Source organism: Embiotoca jacksoni, unplaced genomic scaffold (genome assembly GCF_022577435.1).
Source record: "Embiotoca jacksoni isolate LCO1_2020_lvr unplaced genomic scaffold, fEmbJac1.0.p SCAF_73, whole genome shotgun sequence".
NCBI classification, from domain to species: Eukaryota; Metazoa; Chordata; class Actinopteri; family Embiotocidae; genus Embiotoca; species Embiotoca jacksoni.
Genome location: NW_027185429.1, coordinates 698494 through 723480, shown reverse-complemented (window position 1 = coordinate 723480; position 24987 = coordinate 698494). Strand labels below are relative to the sequence as shown.

The 24987-nt window shown below is 44.4% G+C and overlaps 3 protein-coding genes across 3 annotated transcripts; 2 read left to right on the top strand and 1 right to left on the bottom strand.

Moving 5' to 3' along the window:
- Nucleotides 1–1219: 1219 nt before the first annotated feature.
- On the top strand, nt 1220–10346 carry cebpz (CCAAT enhancer binding protein zeta). Its single transcript, XM_069177447.1, has 17 exons — nt 1220–1460; nt 2795–4272; nt 4398–4629; nt 4773–4929; nt 5233–5321; nt 5446–5499; nt 6194–6296; nt 6485–6544; nt 6625–6691; nt 6832–6938; nt 7571–7631; nt 7735–7931; nt 8016–8048; nt 8344–8439; nt 8535–8587; nt 8674–8755; nt 9777–10346. Exons 1-17 carry the CDS (start codon nt 1251–1253, stop codon nt 9935–9937), a joined length of 3240 nt encoding a protein of 1079 aa, XP_069033548.1. The 5' UTR covers nt 1220–1250; the 3' UTR covers nt 9938–10346.
- LOC138215349 (protein CEBPZOS-like) lies at nt 8973–11963 on the bottom strand. Its single transcript, XM_069177451.1, has 4 exons — nt 11845–11963; nt 11247–11364; nt 11110–11154; nt 8973–10056 (listed from the first exon to the last, which is right to left on the bottom strand). Exons 2-4 carry the CDS (start codon nt 11362–11364, stop codon nt 9974–9976), a joined length of 246 nt encoding a protein of 81 aa, XP_069033552.1. The 5' UTR covers nt 11845–11963; the 3' UTR covers nt 8973–9973.
- A 3353-nt stretch (nt 11964–15316) lies between these two features.
- On the top strand, nt 15317–18748 carry LOC138215369 (hepatocyte nuclear factor 3-beta-like). The gene is made up of 2 exons (XM_069177479.1): nt 15317–15473; nt 17481–18748. The coding sequence occupies exons 1-2, from the start codon at nt 15399–15401 to the stop codon at nt 18618–18620; spliced, it is 1215 nt and encodes a 404-aa protein (XP_069033580.1). The 5' UTR covers nt 15317–15398; the 3' UTR covers nt 18621–18748.
- Nucleotides 18749–24987: the final 6239 nt, after the last annotated feature.

The following is a 24987-nucleotide window of genomic DNA, read 5'->3' as shown; positions in this document are numbered from 1 at the left end:
TGTCCTTCAGTCCTTCTCAAACTACACGTGGTCAATAAATGTCCTTCAATCTTCTCAAACTACACGTGGTCAATAAATGTCCTTCAGTCCTTCTCAAACTACACGTGGTCAATAAATGTCCTTCAATCTTCTCAAACTACACGTGGTCAATAAATGTCCTTCAATCCTTCTCAAACTACACGTGGTCAATAAATGTCCTTCAATCTTCTCAAACTACACGTGGTCAATAAATGTCCTTCAATCTTCTCAAACTACACGTGGTCAATAAATGTCCTTCAGTCCTTCTCAAACTACACGTGGTCAATAAATGTCCTTCAATCTTCTCAAACTACACGTGGTCAATAAATGTCCTTCAATCTTCTCAAACTACACGTGGTCAATAAATGTCCTTCAGTCCTTCTCAAACTACACGTGGTCAATAAATGTCCTTCAATCTTCTCAAACTACACGTGGTCAATAAATGTCCTTCAATCTTCTCAAACTACACGTGGTCAATAAATGTCCTTCAGTCCTTCTCAAACTACACGTGGTCAATAAATGTCCTTCAATCTTCTCAAACTACACGTGGTCAATAAATGTCCTTCAATCTTCTCAAACTACACGTGGTCAATAAATGTCCTTCAATCCTTCTCAAACTACACGTGGTCAATAAATGTCCTTCAATCTTCTCAAACTACACGTGGTCAATAAATGTCCTTCAGTCCTTCTCAAACTACACGTGGTCAATAAATGTCCTTCAATCTTCTCAAACTACACGTGGTCAATAAATGTCCTTCAATCTTCTCAAACTACACGTGGTCAATAAATGTCCTTCAGTCCTTCTCAATCACTGTTCAGCCACATGCTGGTTCCCTTCGTCATCTTATTGTGGAGGAACATGTTCCTGGGTTTCCTGTGTGGTGTCGCGTCATTAAATACGCTTCACGGTTTGAAGAGACAACAAACCATCTGATTGGACGAAGGGTGATTACGTAGTTCGGAGAAAAGAATGTGATTGGTCCCAAAACATGGCTAATAAGATATGTTCAAGGAAATATTGGAACCGACAGTTCATTTAACTTCCTGAGTCTATGGCAACACTACACTACCGGTTTACATTTATACAATCTACGTATTAAAATAAAAGATTAAAACGGCCTTCTGTTACGACGACTGAAGTAATCGCTGTCAGTCAAATCTGTCAACCCTGCTACGGAAACGCTTCCTTCTACATCCGGGTCACGTGTCCTCCTCATGCTGCAGCAGTCAGCATGGCAGCGAAAAACAAGCAACGCAAAAAGTCCAAGGGGCCGAAGACAATGTCGTTTCAGTCCGAAGACAACGACCCGGAGGCTGGAAACAGCGGCGGGGAGGAGGAGGAGGAGGATGAAGGTCCAGCAGCTGATAAAGGCGCAAACAAGGCGAAGAAAGATGAAGAGGAGTTCAGTCTGGAGGAGGTTTTACGGCTCGGAGGAACTCGGGTGAGTTTACCGGCAATAAAAAACCTTCAGTGGATATTTCTGTCCTTAATATTCTTTATTTATTAGTTCTGTGTTTGATTTCAGCAAAAATAGGATGAATAGTTTGAGTACGTGTGTTCCTAAGCTGCTGTAACATTCACAACAGGTTAACATGGTTAACGTGAGGGAACCGTGGAAACCCTCAGTGACGTCAGCCTGGCAACCACCACAGACATGGGCTTCATGGGACAGGAAACAAACACGTCTGCAAACCCTCTCAGTAGAAGCTTGAACTATAGTCCTTACTGCTTTGTACAAATTAACTCCTCATTGGTTTTCTTATCAATTCGTTATCTGTTCATTGTTTCAGCTGTAAATGTGAAATATTGGCTCAAACATTGCTGTCACAACCTAGTAAGATGTAAAAATATATAATTAAACTGTCTGGAGTTGATCATCGATCCAATCTGTAACATGTAATGGATAAATCAGAGAATATTTCAGTAAATAAATAAAGTTAAAATATATCAAAATGTAAAAGAAATTAAAAAGAAATTGTCAGAATAACACTGTAAATTTCAGGGTTTTTTCTCTGGAGTTTATTCCAGCAATTTTTGATTCAGGAGAAAATTAAGGGAAAGAAAAGGAGCAGTAAAGCAAGGCAGGTGAATCGGCAGAAATCTGGTTGGTTTGTTATCGAGATGGTCTTCAGCCTTCAGAAGGAAACGTGGCTCAAACTAAATAAAACAACATCTCGTGTCGTACTCCCAGCATGCTTTGCTACAAAGTCAAGTCCTGCTGCACTCCTGAAAAGGAATACAGTTCAATTTAGCATTTGAAAAATACAAGCCAACTTAGTCATTTACAACAACTTACCTTAATAAAAAGGTTTGATAAATCCCAGACGAGCCCCCATTTGTCGTTAACTGGCTCAAACAGGTGAGATTCACTTAAAACAAGTTAAATCCATAAAAAATAGACACAAACCAAGAATCACGTGAAAATCAGCAAATCAGCGACGCAGGCCGTGAATGGACGTAAGACTGAACACACCGGCCTGTTTTTAAAGCCCAAAGGTTCCAGGTGAATCGCATCAGCTGATGACCGTCAGCCAATCGCTCTCCAGAGTAGGAGAAGACCGCCTCCAAGAAAGTGGGAGGGGCATCACATTCCCATTTGAAAAGTTCCATTTCGTGCTTTTTTTTGTTTTGCTGTCCAGACTTTCAAAAATTGATCCAGAGATTTTGTCTGGCGGTGTGAACCGGACCTTTACGAGCTCACGCTGCCTCGGTTCTGTTGGTTGGAAGTTGTTCATGTTGTAACCGTTGAGTTGACGGGTTGTTCTCCGCCGGCAGGCCGACTACGTCCTCCTCGCCGGCATGGACGACTCCAACGAGCTCGTGGACGGAGGGAAGAAAGGAGCGATAGACGACCTGGAGGAAGGTGAGCTGGAGAAATTCATCACCAAGCTGGGCATCCGGGCGTTCGCCGGGCAGCAGGTGGTCGCAGACGAGCCGGAGGGCGACGCCGCCGAAGGCGGCGAGAAGGAGACCGAGAAGGCCAAAGTTAAGAAGGCGGCAGCAGAGGAAGCGTCCGGCAGTCAGTCGAACGGGTCTGAAAAGAAGGTGAAGAAGACCAAAGACGTCTCAGCCGGGACGAAGCCGAAGCCGAGTGTGAACGTGTTTGAGTTCCAGCCGAGGTCGGTGCTGCTCATCAAACCCGGCGGGAAATGGTTCGACCTGGAGTACACGACCGAGGGCTCGTCGGCGCCGCAGGACCCGGCGCTGGTCTCCCAGTACAAGACGCTCGCCCAGCGGCTGTTCGAGGCCGAGGTCCATCTCTACAAGAGCAAGAAGAGCCTGCAGAAAGGAGCCAACTCCGCCTGGATGAAGACCGTCGTCTCCTCCGGCGTGCTGGCGGACAGGATGGCGGCCATGACGGTTCTGATCCAGGACGCCGCGGTGCACATGCTGGAGCACGTGGAGAACCTGGTGTCCATGGTGAAGAAGAAGGGCAGCCGGCGGATGGGTCTGATGGCGATGGACACGCTGCGCGAGCTGCTGCTGTCCAACTTGCTGCCGGAGGACAGGAAGCTCCGCCCCTTCGCCGAGCACCCGTTCGACCAGCTGGAGGAGAAGGCCAGCGGCAACCGCGACGCCCGCGACCGCCGCCTCGTCCTCTGGTACTTCGAGCACCATTTGAAGCACCAGGTGGCCGAGTTCGTGGTGGCGCTGGACTCGGTGGCCCACGACACGGTGGCGGCCACCAAGTCGAAGGCGCTGGCCACCGCCCACGAGTTGCTGTGCAGCCGGCCGGAGCAGGAGAGGGCGCTGCTCATCCAGGTGGTCAACAAGCTGGGAGACCCCGAGTACAAGACGGCCGCCAAGGCGTCGTACCTGCTGGAGACGCTGCTGCACAAACACCCCAACATGAAGGTGGTGGTGTGCTGCGAGGTGGAGCGCCTCGTGTTCCGGCCCAACGTCGGCGCCAAGGCGCAGTACTACGCCGTCTGCTTCCTCAGCCAGGTGATGCTGAGCCACGACGAGGCCGAGCTCGCCGCCAAGCTCATCACCGTCTACTTCTCCTTCTTCCGCTCCTGCGTCAAGAAGAAGGACGTGGAGTCGAAGATGCTGAGCGCGCTGCTGTCGGGCGTGAACAGGGCGTATCCTTACGCCGGCGCCGGAGACGAGAAGGTGAAGGAGCAGCTGGATACGCTGTTCAAGGTCGTCCACTTGGTCAAGTTCAACACGGCGGTGCAGGCGCTCATGCTGCTGTTCCAGGTGATGGATTCCCAGCAGAGCGTCTCCAACCGCTACTACGTCACCCTGTACAGGTAAAACCTCCCTCACCTGGCGGGGTCTACTTCTCCTCCCGCTCAGATATGAACTATTACATCTGAAGGGAAACTGAACGTTCTGGTGGTTTTAAGATGCTGGATCTCGTCCTGTCCCCCCGCAGGAAGCTGCTGGACCCCGGGCTGTCCTCGTCCTCTCGACACAGCATGTTCCTCAACCTGCTCTACAAGTCGCTGAAGGCCGACGTGGCGCTGCGGCGCGTCAAGGCCTTCGTGAAGCGGCTGCTGCAGGTCAGCGCCGAGCAGAACGCCGGCTTCACCTGCGGGGCGCTCTTCCTGGTGTCGGAGGTGATGAAGGCCAAGCCGGGCCTCCGGCTGCTCCTGCAGGAGGCGACGGTGAGTTGGAGGGTTGTTGGATCGGGCAGAACCGGACTTCTGCTGGGTCCAGTCTGCTGCCATCTTTAACACGAGGTCGCTTTCTTTTTCTGGAAACTGTCTTTCCGGTTTGTTTCTAACTCGTCTCTTTGCTGCGTTCTCAGGACGGACAGGAGGAGGAGTTCAAAGACCTCGCTGAGGAGGAGGAGGAGGATGAAGACGAGCGCTTTGTGGACGCCGACAAACTGGAGAAAGGAGAAAGCGCGACGCCAGAGGAGGTGAAACCCGCGGCATCATGGGTCCATCACCAGAACCTGGAAGGTCCGAGCCGCTCTGATCCATGTCTGACTCCGACAGAGTTTTCTCCATATTTTTATTAAAGTGGTGAAATCAAAAGTTTAGAAACAGACATTTTTATTTTCACATTTGGTTTGTTGCAGGTTTGACATTTTTTAGAAATCTTGTCTCTTGAAGATAAATATCAGCTTTTATCTGATAATTAGACGAGCTGAAAGAAATCCTGTTTTTACTTCTGTGTTTAGCTTCCAGTGTGTTCAACTATCAGATGAAGGACGTGTTTCTGTCTTCATGTGGACTTCTGTCCTTCCTTCCTGTTTGTTTCAGGAGTGAAGAGCACGCAGAGCTACGAGCCGCTGCACAGGAACCCGCTGTTCTGTGGCGCCGACCGCACGACTCTGTGGGAGCTGCAGCGGGTGAGAAACGGCAAACTAACCAACAGGAAACACAAATGAAGCTTTTATTTTGACGGGGTCTGGTTCATGTAGGGTTTTAATGTGAAATGAATTGTGTTTCTGCTTCCTGTTTGTATCTCTGCAGCTGTCGCTACACTTCCACCCGTCGGTGTCGCTGTTCGCAAAAACCATCCTGCAGGTGAAACTCACACACACTTACACACTCTCTCTCACACACACACACACACACACACACACACACACACACACACACACACTCTTACTCACTCACTCTCACACACACACACACACACACACAAACACTCTCACTCACTCACACACACTCACTCTCACTCACTCACACACTCACTCTCTCTCTCACACACACACACACTCACTCTCACTCACTCACTCACTCACTCTGACACACACACACACACACAAACACTCTCACTCACTCACTCACTCACTCTGACACACACACACACACACACAAACACTCACTCACTCACTCACTCACTCTGACACACACACACACACACAAACACTCTCTTACTCACTCACTCTGACACACACACACACAAACACTCTCACTCACTCACTCACTCACTCACACACACACACACACACACAAACACTCACTCACTCACTCACTCACTCTGACACACACACACACACACAAACACTCTCTTACTCACTCACTCTGACACACACACACACACACAAACACTCTCTTACTCACTCACTCACACACACACACACACACACACACACACACAAACACTCTCACTCACTCACTCACTCTCACTCACACACTAGCATTTCCTCCACCAGGGGTCAACAAGCCGTTTGTTTTCTCTGTAAACATCTTTTGTTGTTGTTTACCTCCTCAGGGAGACTTCATCCAGTACACCGGCGACCCGCTGCAGGACTTCACCCTCATCAGGTTCTTGGACCGATTCGTCTTCAGAAACCCCAAACAGCTGACGGGACAACGTAATAAACGCCGTCTCGACTCCATCTGTGTTACCGAGTTCTGTTTTCGACTCGTTTTACGACGCTGACTGAAAACAGATCTTCACATATTCTGACTTTATTTAGTTTATTTGTGTTCGGTGAATATCTGATAAATAAAGTCATTGAAGCTGAAGTTAATTCCGTGTTCTGCTGTTCTTCCTCCTCAGAGAACACGGACGCTGCCGGTTTGAATCCCAAACGGAGATCCTCCATCAGCTCTCTACCAGGTGACTTTCTCTCTGAACTCTTCGTCCTCCTGTTGAATGTTTTTCAAACATCCATCAAACGTTCTGATTCTTCCTGTCAGTGAACTGCTCCGAGTTTCTGTCCAAAGAAGAAAGTCAGATTCCTGTGGATGAAATCTTCTTCCATCGGTGAGTCACGAATGTTTTATAATGTAAAATGGATCAAATGTGGTTTTATTTCTCCGTTGTAGAAGAACTGGTGAAGCTACGCAACATGTTCCCAACGTTTTCTCCTGTTTCATTTTTGTATTTCTCCACTCTGTTTTTAGCTTCTTTAAGAAACGTCAGCAGGAGAAACAGACTCGTCGTCCACGAGGAGACGGAGACAACGAGAGCGTGGAGGACGTGGACGACGACGAGTTCGAGAAGCTTCTCGGTGAGTCCAGACGAAGACGTTTTAAATCTCAACCAAATCTGCAGCTTCATCTGAACATACATCATAAAGATGAATAACTTCTATATAACAAACATGAGAAAGCCAACGTTAACGACTAGAGGGGCGTATCGTTAAATTTATCATCAGAATTTAATTCATTTATTCATTTCAGTGAAAATGGAGAACAATAAATGCACATTTGTTTCCAAAATCTAATTTAATATTTTTTTGTTTTTCCAGTAAATCTTCTAAAATATGAAGTCTAAACTCTTTAAATTCAACTTTTCCTGGTTCCCCAAACAAAATAAAATGTATTAATAACAAAACCAAAACACCAGCAGCTCTTATAAACGTCTAATTTCACATATTTGTAGTCTTTAAGCTGTCAATCGTTTTAAGAGCTCGTTTCATGTTAACAAAGTGCGGCGATGGCGTCCACACACCAGGGGGCGCTGCTGCTGCTGATGTTTTAACATTTAAACAATATTCACAAAATATGAATATATGAATCCCCAACAAATGAAAATGTGCTGCGTAATATATGAAGTGAAAAGACCAGTTATCTTTGTGTTGTAAACTGATTTATAATGAAATGTTATTTCTGATTGTTTAACCGACGTTGTTTTGAACAGACTCCGTTGAAGGAGACTCGTACTTCACCAACGTGGCCGAGAACGATCTGGACTTCGCCGGGTGAGTCGACCGAACTCACTGAATGTTCAGACGCTACTTCGTCTGGAAGTTCAATCTTCACGTCACCAACTTTCATCCTCTTCCTCTTTTCTTCCTCCGTCAGTAACGTGAAAAGTAAAAAGGGGAAGAAAGCGGCTGCGGACTCGGACGACTCGGAGGACTCGGACGTGGACGACCTGGACGACGAGGAAGTGTCTCTGGGCAGCATGGACGAGGAGGACTTCGGAGACGAACTGGAGGAGGAAGGAGGGACGTTCATGGACCATGACGGAGGCGCAGAGGATGATGATGATGATGAAGGTGGGGAACAGTAAAGTCTCATAAATGAAATGTTATTCCGTATTCTTGTTCACGGTTCAAAGATTCGTTCTCTTCATCTTTCAGTTCCTGAGTTGGAGGACGACGGCGCGTTCGGAGGTTCGTACGACTTCACATTAAAATACATCTTCATTGTGTTTCACGTGAGCTGTAACGAGGCCACGCCTCCTCCAGAGCAGCGCTCATTTCAACTACGAGGAAAAATGGTTGTTGACCAACGATCTGTTTTCCAGGAAAAATTCTAAACTAAAACAAAATGAAAATAAACGCTTGAAAATGAGAAAAAAAAAAAATCCATAAAATAAAAATAAAGAAACTTCTTCTATTCTCATATTTATAAACGTACTTTTACTTTTTCTCGTTACAGTCGATATAATTTGCGTTTTTCCTTCAGATTCAGACGATGAGATGGAAGCTCCTGATATAACGCCTCGGACCAGGAAGGGGAAGAGGAAATCCTCGGAGGAGCTCGACTTCTCTGGATCTTCAGGTCAGTTTCAACTTTACTTTGCGCTGTTTTTATTTTGAATGTCGTTTTTCGCTGCTTTAAAGTTGGTTTTATTGTTCGCGCCTTGTTTCCTTCAGCTTCTAAACGAGGGAAGAAGAAAGATGCAGCCATGTTTGCTTCGGCTGAAGAGGCGAGTTGTTCTTTGTGTGCGAGTTAATATCTGATATCTAATGAAACGTGAGCAGGTTGTCAAACGTTTGAATGTTTGCTCTTCAGTTTGGATCGCTGCTGGACGAGAACGCCGGCTCCAAGTTCGACAACATCGGTCTGAATGCGATGGCCAACAAGGACAAAGCAGGTGAGACCTCCGTTTGATTTAGCTACACAGCTTTTACTCCTTTATTCTTAATGTTATTATAAATATTAAAATGCAAACACAGGATTTTCTTCCCGGTTGAAAACATACAGCTGCAAAATGTTAATTTTGCCTCTTTTTTTTTTTACCCGTTAAACCATAAAAAGTAAATGTGATGTTTGTGAAAGGAAACGCTGCCGAGTGTCAGCAGATGTGAAAACAGTTTGTCAGGTTTTTATTGAGTTCGCTGGATACCAGCTGATTTTCATAAATTCTCCAGAGAAAATCACTATAAATAAAATGTGGCTCAAATCAGGATCACAACATTAATATTTCCTGTAATGAGGCAAAACCACAAAATGAACAAATGATGTTCAACATTAATGCACGAGACCAAAACAACTCATTTTTCTATATTAATTAAAATAGATGCGTATTATTATTATTATTTTTACCAACTCTATAAAATCCATATTAAGAAAAAAGAATTACATTACGGTTCAAATCTGTAGTTTTCATGCAGTTTAGAGGGGGAGAGTCTGGTTTGAGGTTTCCAGTGCAGGTGGGCGGGGCTTAGTGTCCTTGGGTTCCCAATCAGAATATCTTGCATGAAAACACCTGGATTCACTGATCACGAGGCATTTAGGGAACATCTGTTAATTCCAGCTACAGAAAATAACCCCGGTTACACTCTCCCCCTCTAAACCGCATGAAAACTACTGTAATGTCAATTTCTTTTTGGTAAAATAGATTTTTATAAAATTGGTATCAACGTTTTGTTTTTTTAACTCTGAAAACACAACGAACATTGAGGCTAAAAACAACCCATAATGCAACGCTCTCTGGAACAGCATTTGGTGTTGAGAACATGTAATCATCCCGATTTTTAAATCCTAATCTCAGTCAGATCTGTATTGAGGGTTATTATGGGATGTGGCCACAGCTCACCTGTAAAACCTCGTCCCTCTACGTCGCTCCGTCCGATAACTGAAACGTCCTTTAATCTCTCGCTTCCTGTCTGCAGCCGTGAAGCAGCTGAAGTGGGAATCTCAGCGCGACGACTGGATCCACGGCTGCGACGCCAAGACGCTGCGCAGGAAGAAGACCACGTTCAACAGGAAGAAGACGTTCGGCCGAGCCGGGACAGGAAGCAGGACGCTCGGGCCCAAGAAGAAGAAGAAGTAGACGTCGTCGTCGAGGACTTTAAACTGACGGACGCCTTCAGTCCTGTTTGGCCGACCAGGCCTCGTGGTCCCTCTCCCGGAGGCCGTAGAGCCCCGCCCACTCGTTGGACTGGTAGTAAACTGGGAGACGAGCAGGAAGTGAGCTGACGGCGACCACTTTTATTTTGTTAACGAGGTAAAATCATCACAATCCGAAGAGGAGTCGTGTTCACGTTTGTTTTTTTGTATAATTAAAGACTTTATGTTGGATGTTTTGTTGTCATGGTGACATGTTATTGTTGATCAACACTTTCCAGTTTCACACAAAACCAACAGATTATTCAATCAGTAAATGTAAAAACTTTAGATTTAATATTCATGCTGTGATCTGTGAAGACATGTCTTCTATAATTAAACTGTTTGTTTTCTGATCCTGGTTCAGTTTGTTTACAGTCATAAAGTTTGGAAACAACAGAAACTTTTTATATTTTTTAGTTTTGATCAATTAAATCACACTTTATACTTTTTTCTTAAAAGTGTGGTTTTAAAAAGGACCTAAAACCCTGATTGCCCCTTTAATGAAAAAACTGCATGTTGGGTTAAATAACGGAGTTTAATCTAAAAGTTCATGTTTCCAATCTGAACATTAGATTCATCAACTAAAACCTACATTTTAAAGATTGCAGGTAAAAGATTTCACGGCTCCCGTTTCAAAATTAAAGTGCCACATACAACAAACGAAAGCTTCGATTTACTCGTTTAACATGAATAAAACCGACACATTCAACAGAGAAACTATTTAGTTCATTCATGAATCATTAATATTATTTGTTTTACTGTTTCCAGTCCCGTGTGAACAGTTGATGCTTTTCTTTAAAATAATAAACTGAATGTTTTTGATTTTTGGCCAAAACGAGACATTCAGGGAGATCTGGTTGCTTTATAGGAACTCGTGTACTTGTACTCTTGTACTTTATCGGTTCTGTATTTGGGGGTCAATCCTTCATAATCCTGCTCTAATGTTTCTATTTTCTTCATTTCTTAAGGGTGGTGTCTTGAGTGGGTTTCTGGTTTTCTTATTTTGTCCTCATTTCAATCTGATAAAGATTTGGTGCTCCATCAACAAGAAGCTCTTTCAGGTCTCAGAGTCACTGAATCATCACCTGCAGGATGTTTGATAGAAAGTTATCGTACCTTCCAGGATGGACGGGAACCTCCTCTTCATCGTGTTTCTGAAATCTGCAGGAGGAAATAAAGCAGGATTTTGTACCAGAGGATATGAAAGGCCTTCCCGTAGATCCATCGGCTGTTTGATAGTGGAGTGTCGTTACTTCGGCTGGTGTTCATCCTGTGAAACAGGCCGTAGGCCCCGAAGACGCCCAGCAGCTCCACCACCACCACCCCCTTCAGCAGCCGCCTGGCCAGCGGCTCCAGAGCTTTGGGAGCCATCTGAGGAAACCGTTCACCAGATCAGCTTTAGTGCCAGAAGAATTCATTTTCAACATTTAAAAACATGAAGTTGTTCGTCTGATTTTAATAGTTTGTTGTCTTGAAATATTTTAACATGCCACTGTGAAACAACTTGTAACTTTATTTTGAAAGGGTGATAAGTACATTTTCCAATCTTCCAAAATAAAATAAGAAAAATGTATGAAACCAGCAACAAACAGACAGTTAACTGTTTCAGGGTTGTTTCACACAAATACGTGAATCTTATACTTTTACCTGAGTTTTCTGACAGTAAACATGTTTGTTAGGAGAAATATTTAGAAGAGTGAGTTCTTATTTTACACGAATGATTTAACTTTCCGCCATAATACTGGAGCATGAAATAATATTTAAATAAATGTTACAACATTATCAAATCATTAAAGCTTTCATTTTAAACTGAACGTCCAGTTTACGTCCTCTTATTTTAAATTAGCTCACCTTTAGACTTCCGGTTGAGGAATCAGCTGGTTGACTGTTAAAAGGAAGAATTTCAAGCAGAAGTTGTTCAAATGACGTCGTTGATCTTCTGCCCTTGTGTTGCACAATCAGAGCTAACAGCTGACAGCCGGTCGCTACTTCCGGTGTACGGAAGGCCGGCAGGTACAAAATCCTCTACAAACCTTTCGACTTTTGTTTTTCTCGTGATGCCACTATGACTGTTATTCCCACTGCTACTACACCTACTATTACAACCACACCCAATAACAATAACAATAATTATAATAAAATATACAGTCAGATATTTTAATTCATTCTTAAAACCGATTTATTTATATTTTCATCTCATATATACATATACTTCACTGATATGCCTGATTAGTTAATAACTGATTTTCAAATGTGTCCATATAATAACAAATGAGATGAATGATTGTGAAGAAAAAAAAACAACAACAATCAAAGCAAAAGCAAAACACACCAAACAGAAAAAGTAAAAAACAGAATCAATTGTTTGGGTTAATGATTAATTATTGATAAATCTAAATGTAAAACTACAAATAGATACAACAGCTGCATTTAGTGTTATCAGTTTTAATTATTATTACAACAACAAAATCAGATGTAGAATTGTGGTTTAATTCTACTGTAGTTGCAGGGACTCACCAGCAGGTGTCAGCGTAGTCACAATGTGCACCAAAAAAACAGCTCTGAAGTTTGTCAATGAAACCTGCGATTTTTATCAGCTGCAAATTAAAGTAAGGATTCAGATTCACCTGAGGAAAGTGAGATTATTGTTTTTTAGTCCATTTTAATCCTTCAAAATAATTTTCAGGCAGTCAAATCAAATCATGCAAAGAAATAATAAAATGCAAGTTAATGTGCAGACTCGACTGTTTCTGGGGAGAAAATCATCAGCATGTGGTTTGTTGGAAAAAATATTTTCCTTCATGTTAACGATCACCTGTAGCAGGTGGGAGTCCCAGTGGTCCCGGTGTTCCCAGTATTCCCAGTATTCCCGATATTGCCGGTGTTCCCAGCATTCCCAGTGTTCCCAGCATTCCCGGTGTCCCCAGCATTCCCAGTATTCCCGATATTGCCGGTGTTCCCAGTATTCCCGGTGGTCCCAGTGTGTCGGTGGTCAGTTTGTGTTCCCTCAGGAACGACAGAGAGAAATATAGATTTATGTGCATTATTCCTTTAAAAACGTGGTGACTTGTGGGACAAATGAAAGTTTGATCTGTTTTTGGTGAATAAAGAGTCGAAGTCTGCGTCTCGTCTCCCACGATGTCGTTTAAATTAAATGACAATATTAAAGGCGTTACATGTCGTCTCCCAGCAGCTGTTTATTCTCCTGTTGTTTGTTCATCAGTTATAAACTCAAAGATTTATCATCATAAATCTTTACATTGTGTAACTTTTCTGAATATTTAATTTGAAAAATGACTGAAGCAAGAATCGGTTTTATTCGGTAAATCCGTCCGTTTCCTGCAGCTCATCTGGGTCAAAGTCACATTCACTTAAATTATAATATCATCAGGATTTATGGTTCAATACACCTGAAATTGTGACCTTAATAGAACTGTATTTTACAGATGAGTGAATTATTAGTGTGTCCGTGACATCTCAAATCTCAACAAACAAACCAGAAATGATTTAACAGAACTGAATCATGTTGTTTTGAATACGCGACTGTTTCCAGGTGAGACGTCGATGTTCTGCAGAGGACGACGGACGTCTGATTTAAACGTCCACCGGAGAGTTCAGTTCTTCTCCTGCAGCTGTTCGACCGTCGGAGACACACGAAAACAGAAAGAAAGAAAGAAGACGGAGATATTTGTGGCTGTTTGACATCCAGGAGGGACGACAGGAGGAGTGTGTGCAGAGAGCAGGGTGGTCCCTCTCCTCTGCTTTGTGTACCGTCCGTCAGGTAAACACACACCCTCACACCGCAAACAGTGAGGAGGAGGAGGAGGAGGAGGTGGGGGAGGAAGAGGGAGAGGAGGAAGAGGAGGAGGAGGAGGAGGAGGAGGAGGAGGATCTTAATTTCAAACCACTTTAAACTTAAACTTTCTCCCACTGACTTCTGGACAAATGATGAAATCATTTCCATTGTTGCTGCACAGATATTTTACAACGTCAACATACTCGCCTGCAAACGTTGCCCTCGATGCCGCTGACGTTTTTAGACCTCAATATTTCTAAACCGAGACTAGATGCAAATATTCTTCTTTTTTTCTCCACTAGTCATTTGAAAACTTCAGTTACTGAACAATATTAAGGATGTTTGCAAATACAACATATAAAACAGGATGTTGTTCTAAAAAAAATTAACTTGCAGCTGCATTAATAATCATGTAAATTAGTTTTGTTGAGAGAATATTGTAAATTTAATGACTGCAGCTGATATGTTTTTTTAATTTTACTTTATTAATCCCCGAGGGGAAATGTCTTCACTACAGCAGGGGGGCTCTCAGGGGGGAGCTGCTGCAGCAGGCTGCCACTAGCGCGGCGCCAGGTAACCTGACCTGAGGTGCATGTTTTTGGATGATGGGAGGAAGCCGGAGAACCCGGAGAGAACCCACGCAAGCACAGGGAGAACATGCAAACTCCTCACAGAAAGGCCCAGGACCGGATTCGAACCCCGAACCTTTTTTTTGCTGTGAGGTGACAGTGCTAACCACTGCACCACCGTGCCGCCCCTATGTGAAGATTTGATGCCTTATTTTAATTTATTGTTAATAATTTTGTGGTTTTTCGACTGCTAGTTTATCAGTTTAGTTTTCTCACCAGTCTGAATATCCACAAACCAGACAATCAATCAAGTGACTGACTGAGAAAATCATCATATTCTTTATATTTTCTGGTTGGTCATTTCTCATCAGAGGTGTCACCCGTGGTGATTTAAGGAGTTTGTGGTCGGTTTGCTTCCATCTCTGGTCATTTTATATTAATTAATATTAAAAGTACAATGTAACGTCAGATCCTCCATCTTGTGCTCTTTGTCTTGTACAGAGTACCGGTCTCAACATTTATTAGGCGATACTTTATTTTATTCAACAAATATTGAGAGTGTTGGTTGTAAAGTTAAAGTTCTTCTAAACTAAAATGCACATAAACCTCCTTCCATCCAAACTTTCAGGTTTTGAAAATCAAAAGCAGGAAACTAAATATTCACTTGAGCTGCTACCTCAGAAATGTTGCCATTTTTTCCTAAAATAATTTAAAGTTTTAGTTGTTTTCTGGTAATAAAACTGGCATGTTTGTGAGGCTCCGGGGGCCCCACTACATCTCTGCCCCCCCCCCCCTCAGGTTAATCCGGCCCTGGGATGCAGGCAGCTGATTGGACAGCAGCTCTGCAGCAGCGCGAGCGCAGGTGCCGGAGCGGCTCAGTGAGCAGGAACCGTCCTTCGGTCACAGTCTCCGCTCAGGTGTGAACCAGCTCCGGGACTCAACAGCCAGGATCCACCGGCCCGTTACCGGCGGGGCTCACGTGCTCGTTTTTTCCCGCCTCGCGTGAAGCCGCTGGATGAATCTGTGGAGGAACGTGCACGATGCTGAGCGCCGTTAAGATGGAGGGACACGAGCACCCGGACTGGAGCAGCAGCTACTACTACGGAGAGGCCGAGGTCGGTGTCCGGAGGGCGGGAAACGATGCGAGCGGCGCTCCGCTGATTATTATACATTTTAATATTAGTGAGAATATCGATCCGTGATTATTGATCAGGAACTTCCTCCTTCAGAGGAAACTGATCAGAAGCATAATTAACGGGACATTTAACGAAAGGCCACTTACGGCCTCTCGGTTTTAATAAGGATGCACACTTTAAAATACAAGCTTTATTTCCCAGTTAAAGGTCATTTCATTTCTTAAAACATAATTGTTATCTCTGCTGTGCATTAAAATGAGAGATTACAGTTGCTTTATGTTTTTATGAAACCTTCCTTTTTATCTGAAAACATAAAATTAAAACGGACTATTTTATACAGACTATTTTTCTTGAGATAATTTGTACTCAACTGGGTAAATATATTTGTATTAAATAAAAGCCTTGTTTGATCTGAAAATAAATTTAAATAAAGGTAAATTTGATCAGACTTTTGGTTTTAGGCCTTCTGATGTTAACTGTTTTCAAATGACTCCTCCTTTAAATGCTGTATTTTATTCTCATGTTAGTGAAGACCGAAGATGGGGGAAATATTCACAAAAAAGAATTTGTGAATTTGTCATTTTTAAGCAACATGGGGCACTTTTCTACAGAAAAAAACTTCCAAAATAAAAATGTATTTTCCTGCAGCATTCCGTTTTATTTCTGCCTGCAGTGTGGAGGAAGCTTTATGACATCCAGACCTTCATGTTGAGAAATAAAAAGACAGCTTACCGCTCTTTAAGTTCGTCCTCTGTTCCACCAACTGGTCGCTGTCTTCCTGCAGCTCCTCACAAAAACTAAAAAAATACCATTTTAAAGGAGATTAATGAAAGATATAATCTGAAAATAAAAAGTGGATTACACCTTCGAAAAGTAAGACTTCCAAAACAATGAAAGAACATAATCTACTTGGGTGTTTTCAGGAGAAATACATGTGGTAATTATCAAAGGGAAAAAAAGTCAAATAATATTGAGATGTCTCATTTTTATCTTCTGGAATGGAGGATTCTTGACTTCAGTATGTGAGGTCTAATAAAAGATCAAATCACGTATTATGAATATATTAGAGAAGATATCAAGACGTAAGATCCAGATTTTAATGTAAAGCAGTAAAACTCTTAATAAAAGGCAATAACTGACAACAGTCGGTAACTTTTGGGTAAAAAGATGTTCATGAAGTTAAAGATTTCTCTGAGAGTGACTTAAATACAAACAAATATTCTTTATTATGAGGCTCTTAGGGAATCCAAAACTGTTATTAGTAAAAATATCATGTGATATAATGTTTAAAACAATTATGAGAAATAACAATAATAACTGAATATGGAAGAAATGCATGTTACATCTCAGTGAAACTAATTTAATTGAATTAACTCAGTTTTGTTTGCGAATATAATTATAGCTGAATAATGAAGGAAATCAGATTTAATGAAAAAATATAATAGAGACAGAAACTGCAGCTTCAGTCAATTAATCAATTAACCCGGTTGATAATCAGATCATTAATCAGCAACCATTTTGATAATCAATTTATAATTTAAGTCACTTATCAAATACAAATATTACCAGTCTATTGATCCTGTATAGTTCCTGCTTGTCTTATTGTGTAACAGTAAACTTTATATTTTGGGTTTTGGTGGAATAAAACAAACTATTAAATGACCCATTAAATGAATAAAAATAATCAGCAGCATAAAATAAAATATCACCTTTAAAGCAAAGAAAACTAAATTCATTGTTATGGTTTAATTTCTGGTTTTACAGGTTTGTTTTCTTTTCTGAGCTGTTGTTTGATTAACTTTATAAAACTGATTATTGATCTTTTGATTATCATTTAGGATGAATTAGAGATATTTAATAAACACGTGAACCTGTTGATGAAGTCTCACCTGATCACCTGATTACCTGATCACCTGATTACCTGATCACCTGATTACCTGATCACCTGATTACCTGATCACCTGATTACCGGTCTCTGTGTTTCAGTGTTACCCTTCAGCGGGAAACATGAACTCCGGTCTGCCCATGAACTCCATGAGCAGCTACATGAGCGCGCCTGGCCTGACGGGCACCGGCCACATGAACGCGCATTACGTCAACCCGGTCGGGGTCAGCAACGCCCCGGTGCCCGCCGGGATGTGTCAGAGCTCCGGGGCCGCGGCGCAGGCTGGACCCGGGATGGCGGGCCTGCCGCCGAGCATGAGCTCCATGAGCCCGCCGCCGTACGGGAACATGCCGGTGATGAGCCCGGTGTACGGGCAGGCCTGCAGCATCCGGTCCCGGGAGGCCAAACCGTACCGCAGGAACTACACGCACGCCAAGCCGCCGTACTCGTACATCTCTCTGATCACCATGGCGATCCAGCAGTCCGGCAGCAAGATGCTGACGCTGAACGAGATCTACCAGTGGATCATGGACCTGTTCCCGTTCTACCGGCAGAACCAGCAGCGCTGGCAGAACTCCATCCGGCACTCGCTGTCCTTCAACGACTGCTTCATCAAGGTGCCGCGCTCACCGGACAAACCGGGGAAGGGCTCGTTCTGGGCCCTCCACCCGGACTCCGGGAACATGTTCGAGAACGGCTGCTACCTCCGGCGGCAGAAGCGCTTCAAGTCCGGGAAGAAGGCCGGTACCGGGGACAAGGAGGCGGCGGGGAAGCCCGGCTCGGAGGGCGGTTCGGTCCCCAGCAGCGGCTCCGGTTCGGACTCCCCGCACTCCTCCTCCTCCTCCCCCCCCCGGTCCTCTGACGTGAAGGGGGTCGAGCTCAAACCGCACCGGGGTGAACTGCTGCCCTGCAGCCCCGTGCGCGTGCCCTCCCCGCTCGTGCACACCCAGCACCTGCTCCACCACCACCACCCCCACCCCCACCACCCGCTGCTGCTGCACGAGGCCGCCCACCTGAAGGCGGACCACTACCACCCGCACTACTCCTTCAACCACCCGTTCTCCATCAACAACCTCATGTCCGAGCCGCAGCACCACAAGCTGGAGCCGGTGGTACCGTACGGAGGCTACGGCTGCCCGGTGTCCGGGGCTCTGGTGGCCGCCAAGCCCGGCCTGGATCCCGGCCACAGCGACAGCTACTACCACGGAGCGTACAGCCGGCCCATCGTCCACTCCTCCTGAGGAGACGCTGGATTTGTACATTTGTAAATGAGATAAAGGGCCCGTCCGCGGTTTTGTTCTGAGGCCTGAAGGATTTTCAAACTGTTTTTCAACCCATCAGTCGTTTGTGTTTGTGCATCAGATAAAAATCTTCATATAAAAGTCTTGTTGTGTTGTTTTTTTACAGGTTTTATTGATTAAAAATGATCCAAAGTCCAGGATCTCCGACGTGAACAGGTCCTCGGGGTGTTTAGTTTTGGAGGCTTCGGCAAGTAACAGAAGTAATCTGTGAAAAGCGGTGGTGGTGATCCTGTTTACTGTATTAATGGAGGTAAAGAGCAGAACATTACCACTAAATGGTTTAAATAGCAGCTCCAGATTAATGACCAGCTGATACACAATCTGAGGAGTTCTCCTCTTAAAGCACTTTAACATCACACACAAGTGATTTTGAACAGCAGATAAGGATCTTAACGGTTCATCTGAGCACACTGAGGAACAGCAGTACTTCTCTTTACAAGGTCGTGACCTTGAGGCGCCCTGAGATGACCCATGTTAGGATTTAATATAGATAAAACTCAACTGAATTATTCACCATTTTTAACACTCGCAGATTTTGGTTCCAAAATGTGACACAGAGGCATCTTAAGAATATAAAAAGAACATTTTTATTTTAAATCGAGATGATTTACTGACATAACATTTCCAAAACCATCATTTGAAGTCCTTGAAGGACACTAGCTAACTTTATTCAACACCTACAGGCTGTTTATTTGTCTTCCATGTTTTTTTTTCGTTGCACAAAGCTCTAAAACAAAATCAGTTCTGATTTCAGTCGTAGGTTCATCACGTTATTTTTTTTAAAGCTACAATGAACGCACCAAATTTCACCTAAAGCCCTGAAATATAAATACTCACAAATAATACTGTAACAAAAATGGTGAAAATTAGTTTCCTGAAAAATTATTTAAACGTCAATTGAAAAAAAAGTAAAACTGAGGGTCACATTTCGCCCACCGAGGAAACGCTCCACTAACTACATAAAAAGAGGAAGAAGGGTGTTTCATTTCAGAAGAACACGAATATTCACAATATATACACAATATATACACAATATATACACAATATATACTCAATATATACACAATATATACACAATATATACTCAATATATACTCAATATATACACAATATATACTCAATATATACTCAATATATACACACAATATATACTCAATACATACACAATATATATTCAATATATACACAATATATACACAATATATACTCAATATATACTCAATATATACTCAATATATACACAATATATATTCAATATATACACAGTATATACACAATATATACTCGATATATACTCGATATATACACGATATATACACGATATATACTCGATATATACTCGATATATACATGATATATACACAATATATACTCAATATATACTCACTATATACTCAATATATACACAATATATACTCAATATATACTCAATATATACACAAGACGTTCCTTCTGTCCTTTCACACCTGAACTTTTAGTTCAGACCAATCGAAGACAAACGTCCCCCAACTGATCGCGTTAGACTTCAAACAGCTGCACAAACACGTCCACACCACGTCCACAACACGTCCACACCACGTCCACACCACGTCCACAACACGTCCACAACACGTCCACACCACGTCCACAACACGTCCACACCACGTCCACACCACGTCCACAACACGTCCACACCACGTCCACAACACGTCCACACCACGTCCACACCACGTCCACACCACGTCCACAACACGTCCACAACACGTCCACACCACGTCCACAACACGTCCACACCACGTCCACAACACGTCCACAACACGTCCACAACACGTCCACACCACGTCCACAACACGTCCACACCACGTCCACACCACGTCCACACCACGTCCACACCACGTCCACACCACGTCCACAACACGTCCACACCACGTCCACAACACGTCCACAACACGTCCACACCACGTCCACAACACGTCCACACCACGTCCACACCACGTCCACACCACGTCCACAACACGTCCACACCACGTCCACAACACGTCCACAACACGTCCACACCACGTCCACAACACGTCCACAACACGTCCACACCACGTCCACAACACGTCCACACCACGTCCACACCACGTCCACAACACGTCCACACCACGTCCACAACACGTCCACACCACGTCCACACCACGTCCACAACACGTCCACACCACGTCTCCACACCACGTCCACAACACGTCCACACCACGTCCACACCACGTCCACAACACGTCCACACCACGTCCACACCACGTCCACAACACGTCCACAACACGTCCACACCACGTCCACACCACGCCCACACCACGTCCACAACACGTCCACAACACGTCCACACCACGTCCACACCACGTCCACAACACGTCCACAACACGTCCACACCACGTCCACACCACGTCCACACCACGTCCACAACACGTCCACAACACGTCCACACCACGTCCACACCACGTCCACACCACGTCCACACCACGTCCACAACACGTCCACACCACGTCCACACCACGTCCACACCACGTCCACACCACGTCCACAACACGTCCACACCACGTCCACAACACGCCATCAGATCACCTTGAATATCAAACACGGCTGTTTCAACATCGTTCATCACACAACAACCGTTGGGTTCATCCACGTCAGCAGGATTCATCCTCTGGGAACCACGAATGTCGGCACAAAGTTTCACTGCAATCCATCCAATAGTTGCTGAGATGTTTCAGACCAACATTTCCATCCACAGACCAAAAACACGGAGTCTTCGGGTTCGAACATTTCAATCAGTTTAAACGTCTCGTAGTTTTAATGAAGAACAGGAAGAAGATGCAGTTACACATGTTGGAGAAACCGTTAACGGGAAAACAACGCTCTATTCTCAGAAACAAAGCCGAGGCCGGCGTGGAGATGTGATGAGGTGTCTCCGGACCGCCGGCTCTGTTTGCTCAGGAAAAGCAATCAGAGCGTTATGAATAATAATAACCTTCTTCTGACCAGGAATAATATGGAGGCTGTATGCCGAGCAGCTCCAGGTCAGAGCTGAGCTCAGCGATGCCGTGTTTGGACAAGCAGCGTTTACCACACACACACACACACACACACACACACACACACACACACACACACACACACACACACACACACACACACACACACACACACACACACACACACTCATGAGGGATGTCAAAACGAAAGCTTCGTTTGCACAATTATTCCTCTAATAAATATAGCAGGGAACTTTTCACTTCTCAGATTCATAATATTCAGCTTCAGTCGTGTCTTTTTCACTCGTCCGACCAATAATATAATATTTGTTGTTTTGTTTTTGACCCACAACATTAGCCAACATTTGTCTTTCTTTTTTTTTTGCGGTTCAACAGTCTCATGTTCAATTGATTTTCAGCCTCGATGACTTTGGAGATCTCCCGACTTCCCACTCAGCACCTTTAAATAAACACCACGTCCAAAAAAATCAGCATTTTCTCATCCAGGTAAATTCAGCTTTTACCAAACAGCTCCTGAGTGTGTAAATGTGAAGGCGGCCGCGTGTCCTCGGGTATTTGGTTGTTTTATAAATGGGGAGGAGGTAGAAGAAGAATTACTTTTGCATTCGGTCACTTCAGTTTTCATGTGTTGGTGTTGAAGGAAATCTGAAGACATCGTCGGATGCTGTAACAAATTCAATAAGTTTAACTTTCTGCGTTATTCTTTTCACACGTCCAACAGAGTCTTCGCGTTTCCACCAAATCCAGCGTCTGGTTTTATCTTTGTGTCTCTGCCTCCTCTGCCGAGCCGCCGGCTGCTGTCAGGCCTTGTGTGCGCTGAGCAAACCTCCACATCTTCCTCATATTTGCGCTCGGCTTTATCAGGCCCTCGACCGGTTTCCAGAGCACACTTACCAGAAAGAGAAAAATTCTACTGACGGGGTGGAAACCAGCAGACTGGTGTCGCCTAGAAGGGCGTGGACGGTTTTTATTTGGCTCATTGAAGGATTTGTGTTTGTGCTGCTGGAGGTCGACGTGAGGTCGTTCAGCCGGACGGCAGCAACACAGCTGAACACCTCTACAATCGTACTTCATCTTCCATTCACCTTTCAACAAGGAAGCTCAAGCTGCGCTGCTGCCGGACGTTACTGGTGTAGCTCATTACTAATATTATTAATAAGTACTATTAGTAGTAGTATTTATATGTATTCAGGTATTGAAATATGCATAGGCCTATTTGACCTGAACTGTCCTCTGATGTCATCATAAACACAAAATGTTCCCATCAACAAGTTTCAGTTGAACATTTAGTTGCTTGTGGAAACCTCTACTGACACAGTTCCATAGCAACCGCTACTGACACAGTTCCATAGCAACCGCGACTGACACAGTTCCATAGCAACATCTACTGACAGAGTTACATAACAACCGCTACTGACACAGTTCCATAGCAACCTCTACTGACAGAGTTACATAACAACCGCTACTGACACAGTTCCATAGCAACCTCTACTGACAGAGTTACATAACAACCGCTACTGACACAGTTCCATAGCAACCTCTACTGACACAGTTCCATAGCAACATCTACTGACAGAGTTCCATAACAACCGCTACTGACACAGTTCCATAACAACCGCTACTGACACAGTTCCATAGCAACCTCTACTGACACAGTTCCATAGCAACCGCTACTGACACAGTTCCATAGCAACATCTACTGACAGAGTTACATAACAACCGCTACTGACACAGTTCCATAGCAACCTCTACTGACAGAGTTACATAACAACCGCTACTGACACAGTTCCATAGCAACCGCTACTGACACAGTTCCATAGCAACCTGTACTGACACAGTTCCATAGCAACCTCTACTGACACAGTTCCATAGCAACCTCTACTGACACAGTTCCATAGCAACATCTACTGACAGAGTTCCATAACAACCGCTACTGACACAGTTCCATAACAACCGCTACTGACACAGTTCCATAGCAACCGCTACTGACACAGTTCCATAACAACTGCTACTGACACAGTTCCATAGCAACCTCTACTGACACAGTTCCATAGCAACCTCTACTGACACAGTTCCATAACAACCGCTACTGACACAGTTCCATAGCAACCTCTACTGACACAGTTCCATAGCAACCTCTACTGACACAGTTCCATAGCAACCTCTACTGACACAGTTCCATAGCAACCGCTACTGACACAGTTCCATAGCAACCTCTACTGACACAGTTCCATAGCAACCTCTACTGACACAGTTCCATAGCAACCTCTACTGACACAGTTACATAACAACCGCTACTGACACAGTTCCATAGCAACCTCTACTGACACAGTTCCATAGCAACCTCTACTGACACAGTTCCATAGCAACCTCTACTGACACAGTTCCATAACAACACACACTGGTAGTTCCACAGCAACCATGACTGACTGTAACATAACAACCGCTACTGTTCCTTTAGCGATAGCTGTGTTGAGGTGGTTCAGACTGTTCTATAGATAATAGATGGATGGGAAACATTTCAGAAAGAATCATAACATGCTTGTGTTACATTTTGTTTCATAATCAGTCAACTTTAAACATGTTGTGGGTGAAAACATTCCCTGTGAATTTAATCCAGGTAGGATTTACTTTTCCAATCAAACTGCCATGAAAGTTAGATGTTGGTGTTGAATATGAGGCGACTGCTCGTCTCCAGGAAGTGTTGCCGGCGGTCGCTGCGTGTTCAGTGTGTTGTCGCTGACTTTCAGCTGGCTGTGTTTGCTCAGCAGCTTTCCTCTGCCCGGCAGAGCGAGCGGCAGCAGCCAGATAACCGGCGGCCTCGGCCGTCTACAAAGGCAGCAGGTTGTTAATACGGTTAATCATCATCTCTGCTCTGCTTTGTTCAGCGGCTCAACGCCGGCGACGAGGACCTGAAGGTTTCGTGTTGGCTTCAGGGGCAACGCCAGACCGCCGGTACCGAACCACACGTTTCATCGCTGTATTGCTGCGTGTGAAAACTTGTGCGTTCTCAACGCGCTGTGAGCGGTGTGTTGTCATGTTGGAGAACCCTGTTGCCACGGCGACACAGTTCCGGTGGTTCCCAGTGAATGTTCCCCGTCAGACGTCTCAGAAGGTCCCGGTGGAACTCGGTGTTGACAGTCTGACTCTGGGGGACGAATTCACGGCGACACAAATGAAACCCAGCTGGTGTCTCCTGACCCGACGATCCTTCTCCGGTCTTGACGGATCACTCAGAACACGGTGCTTCATCAGCGGAAACCTTCTGAAGCATTTTAAGCGTCTGTTAGTTG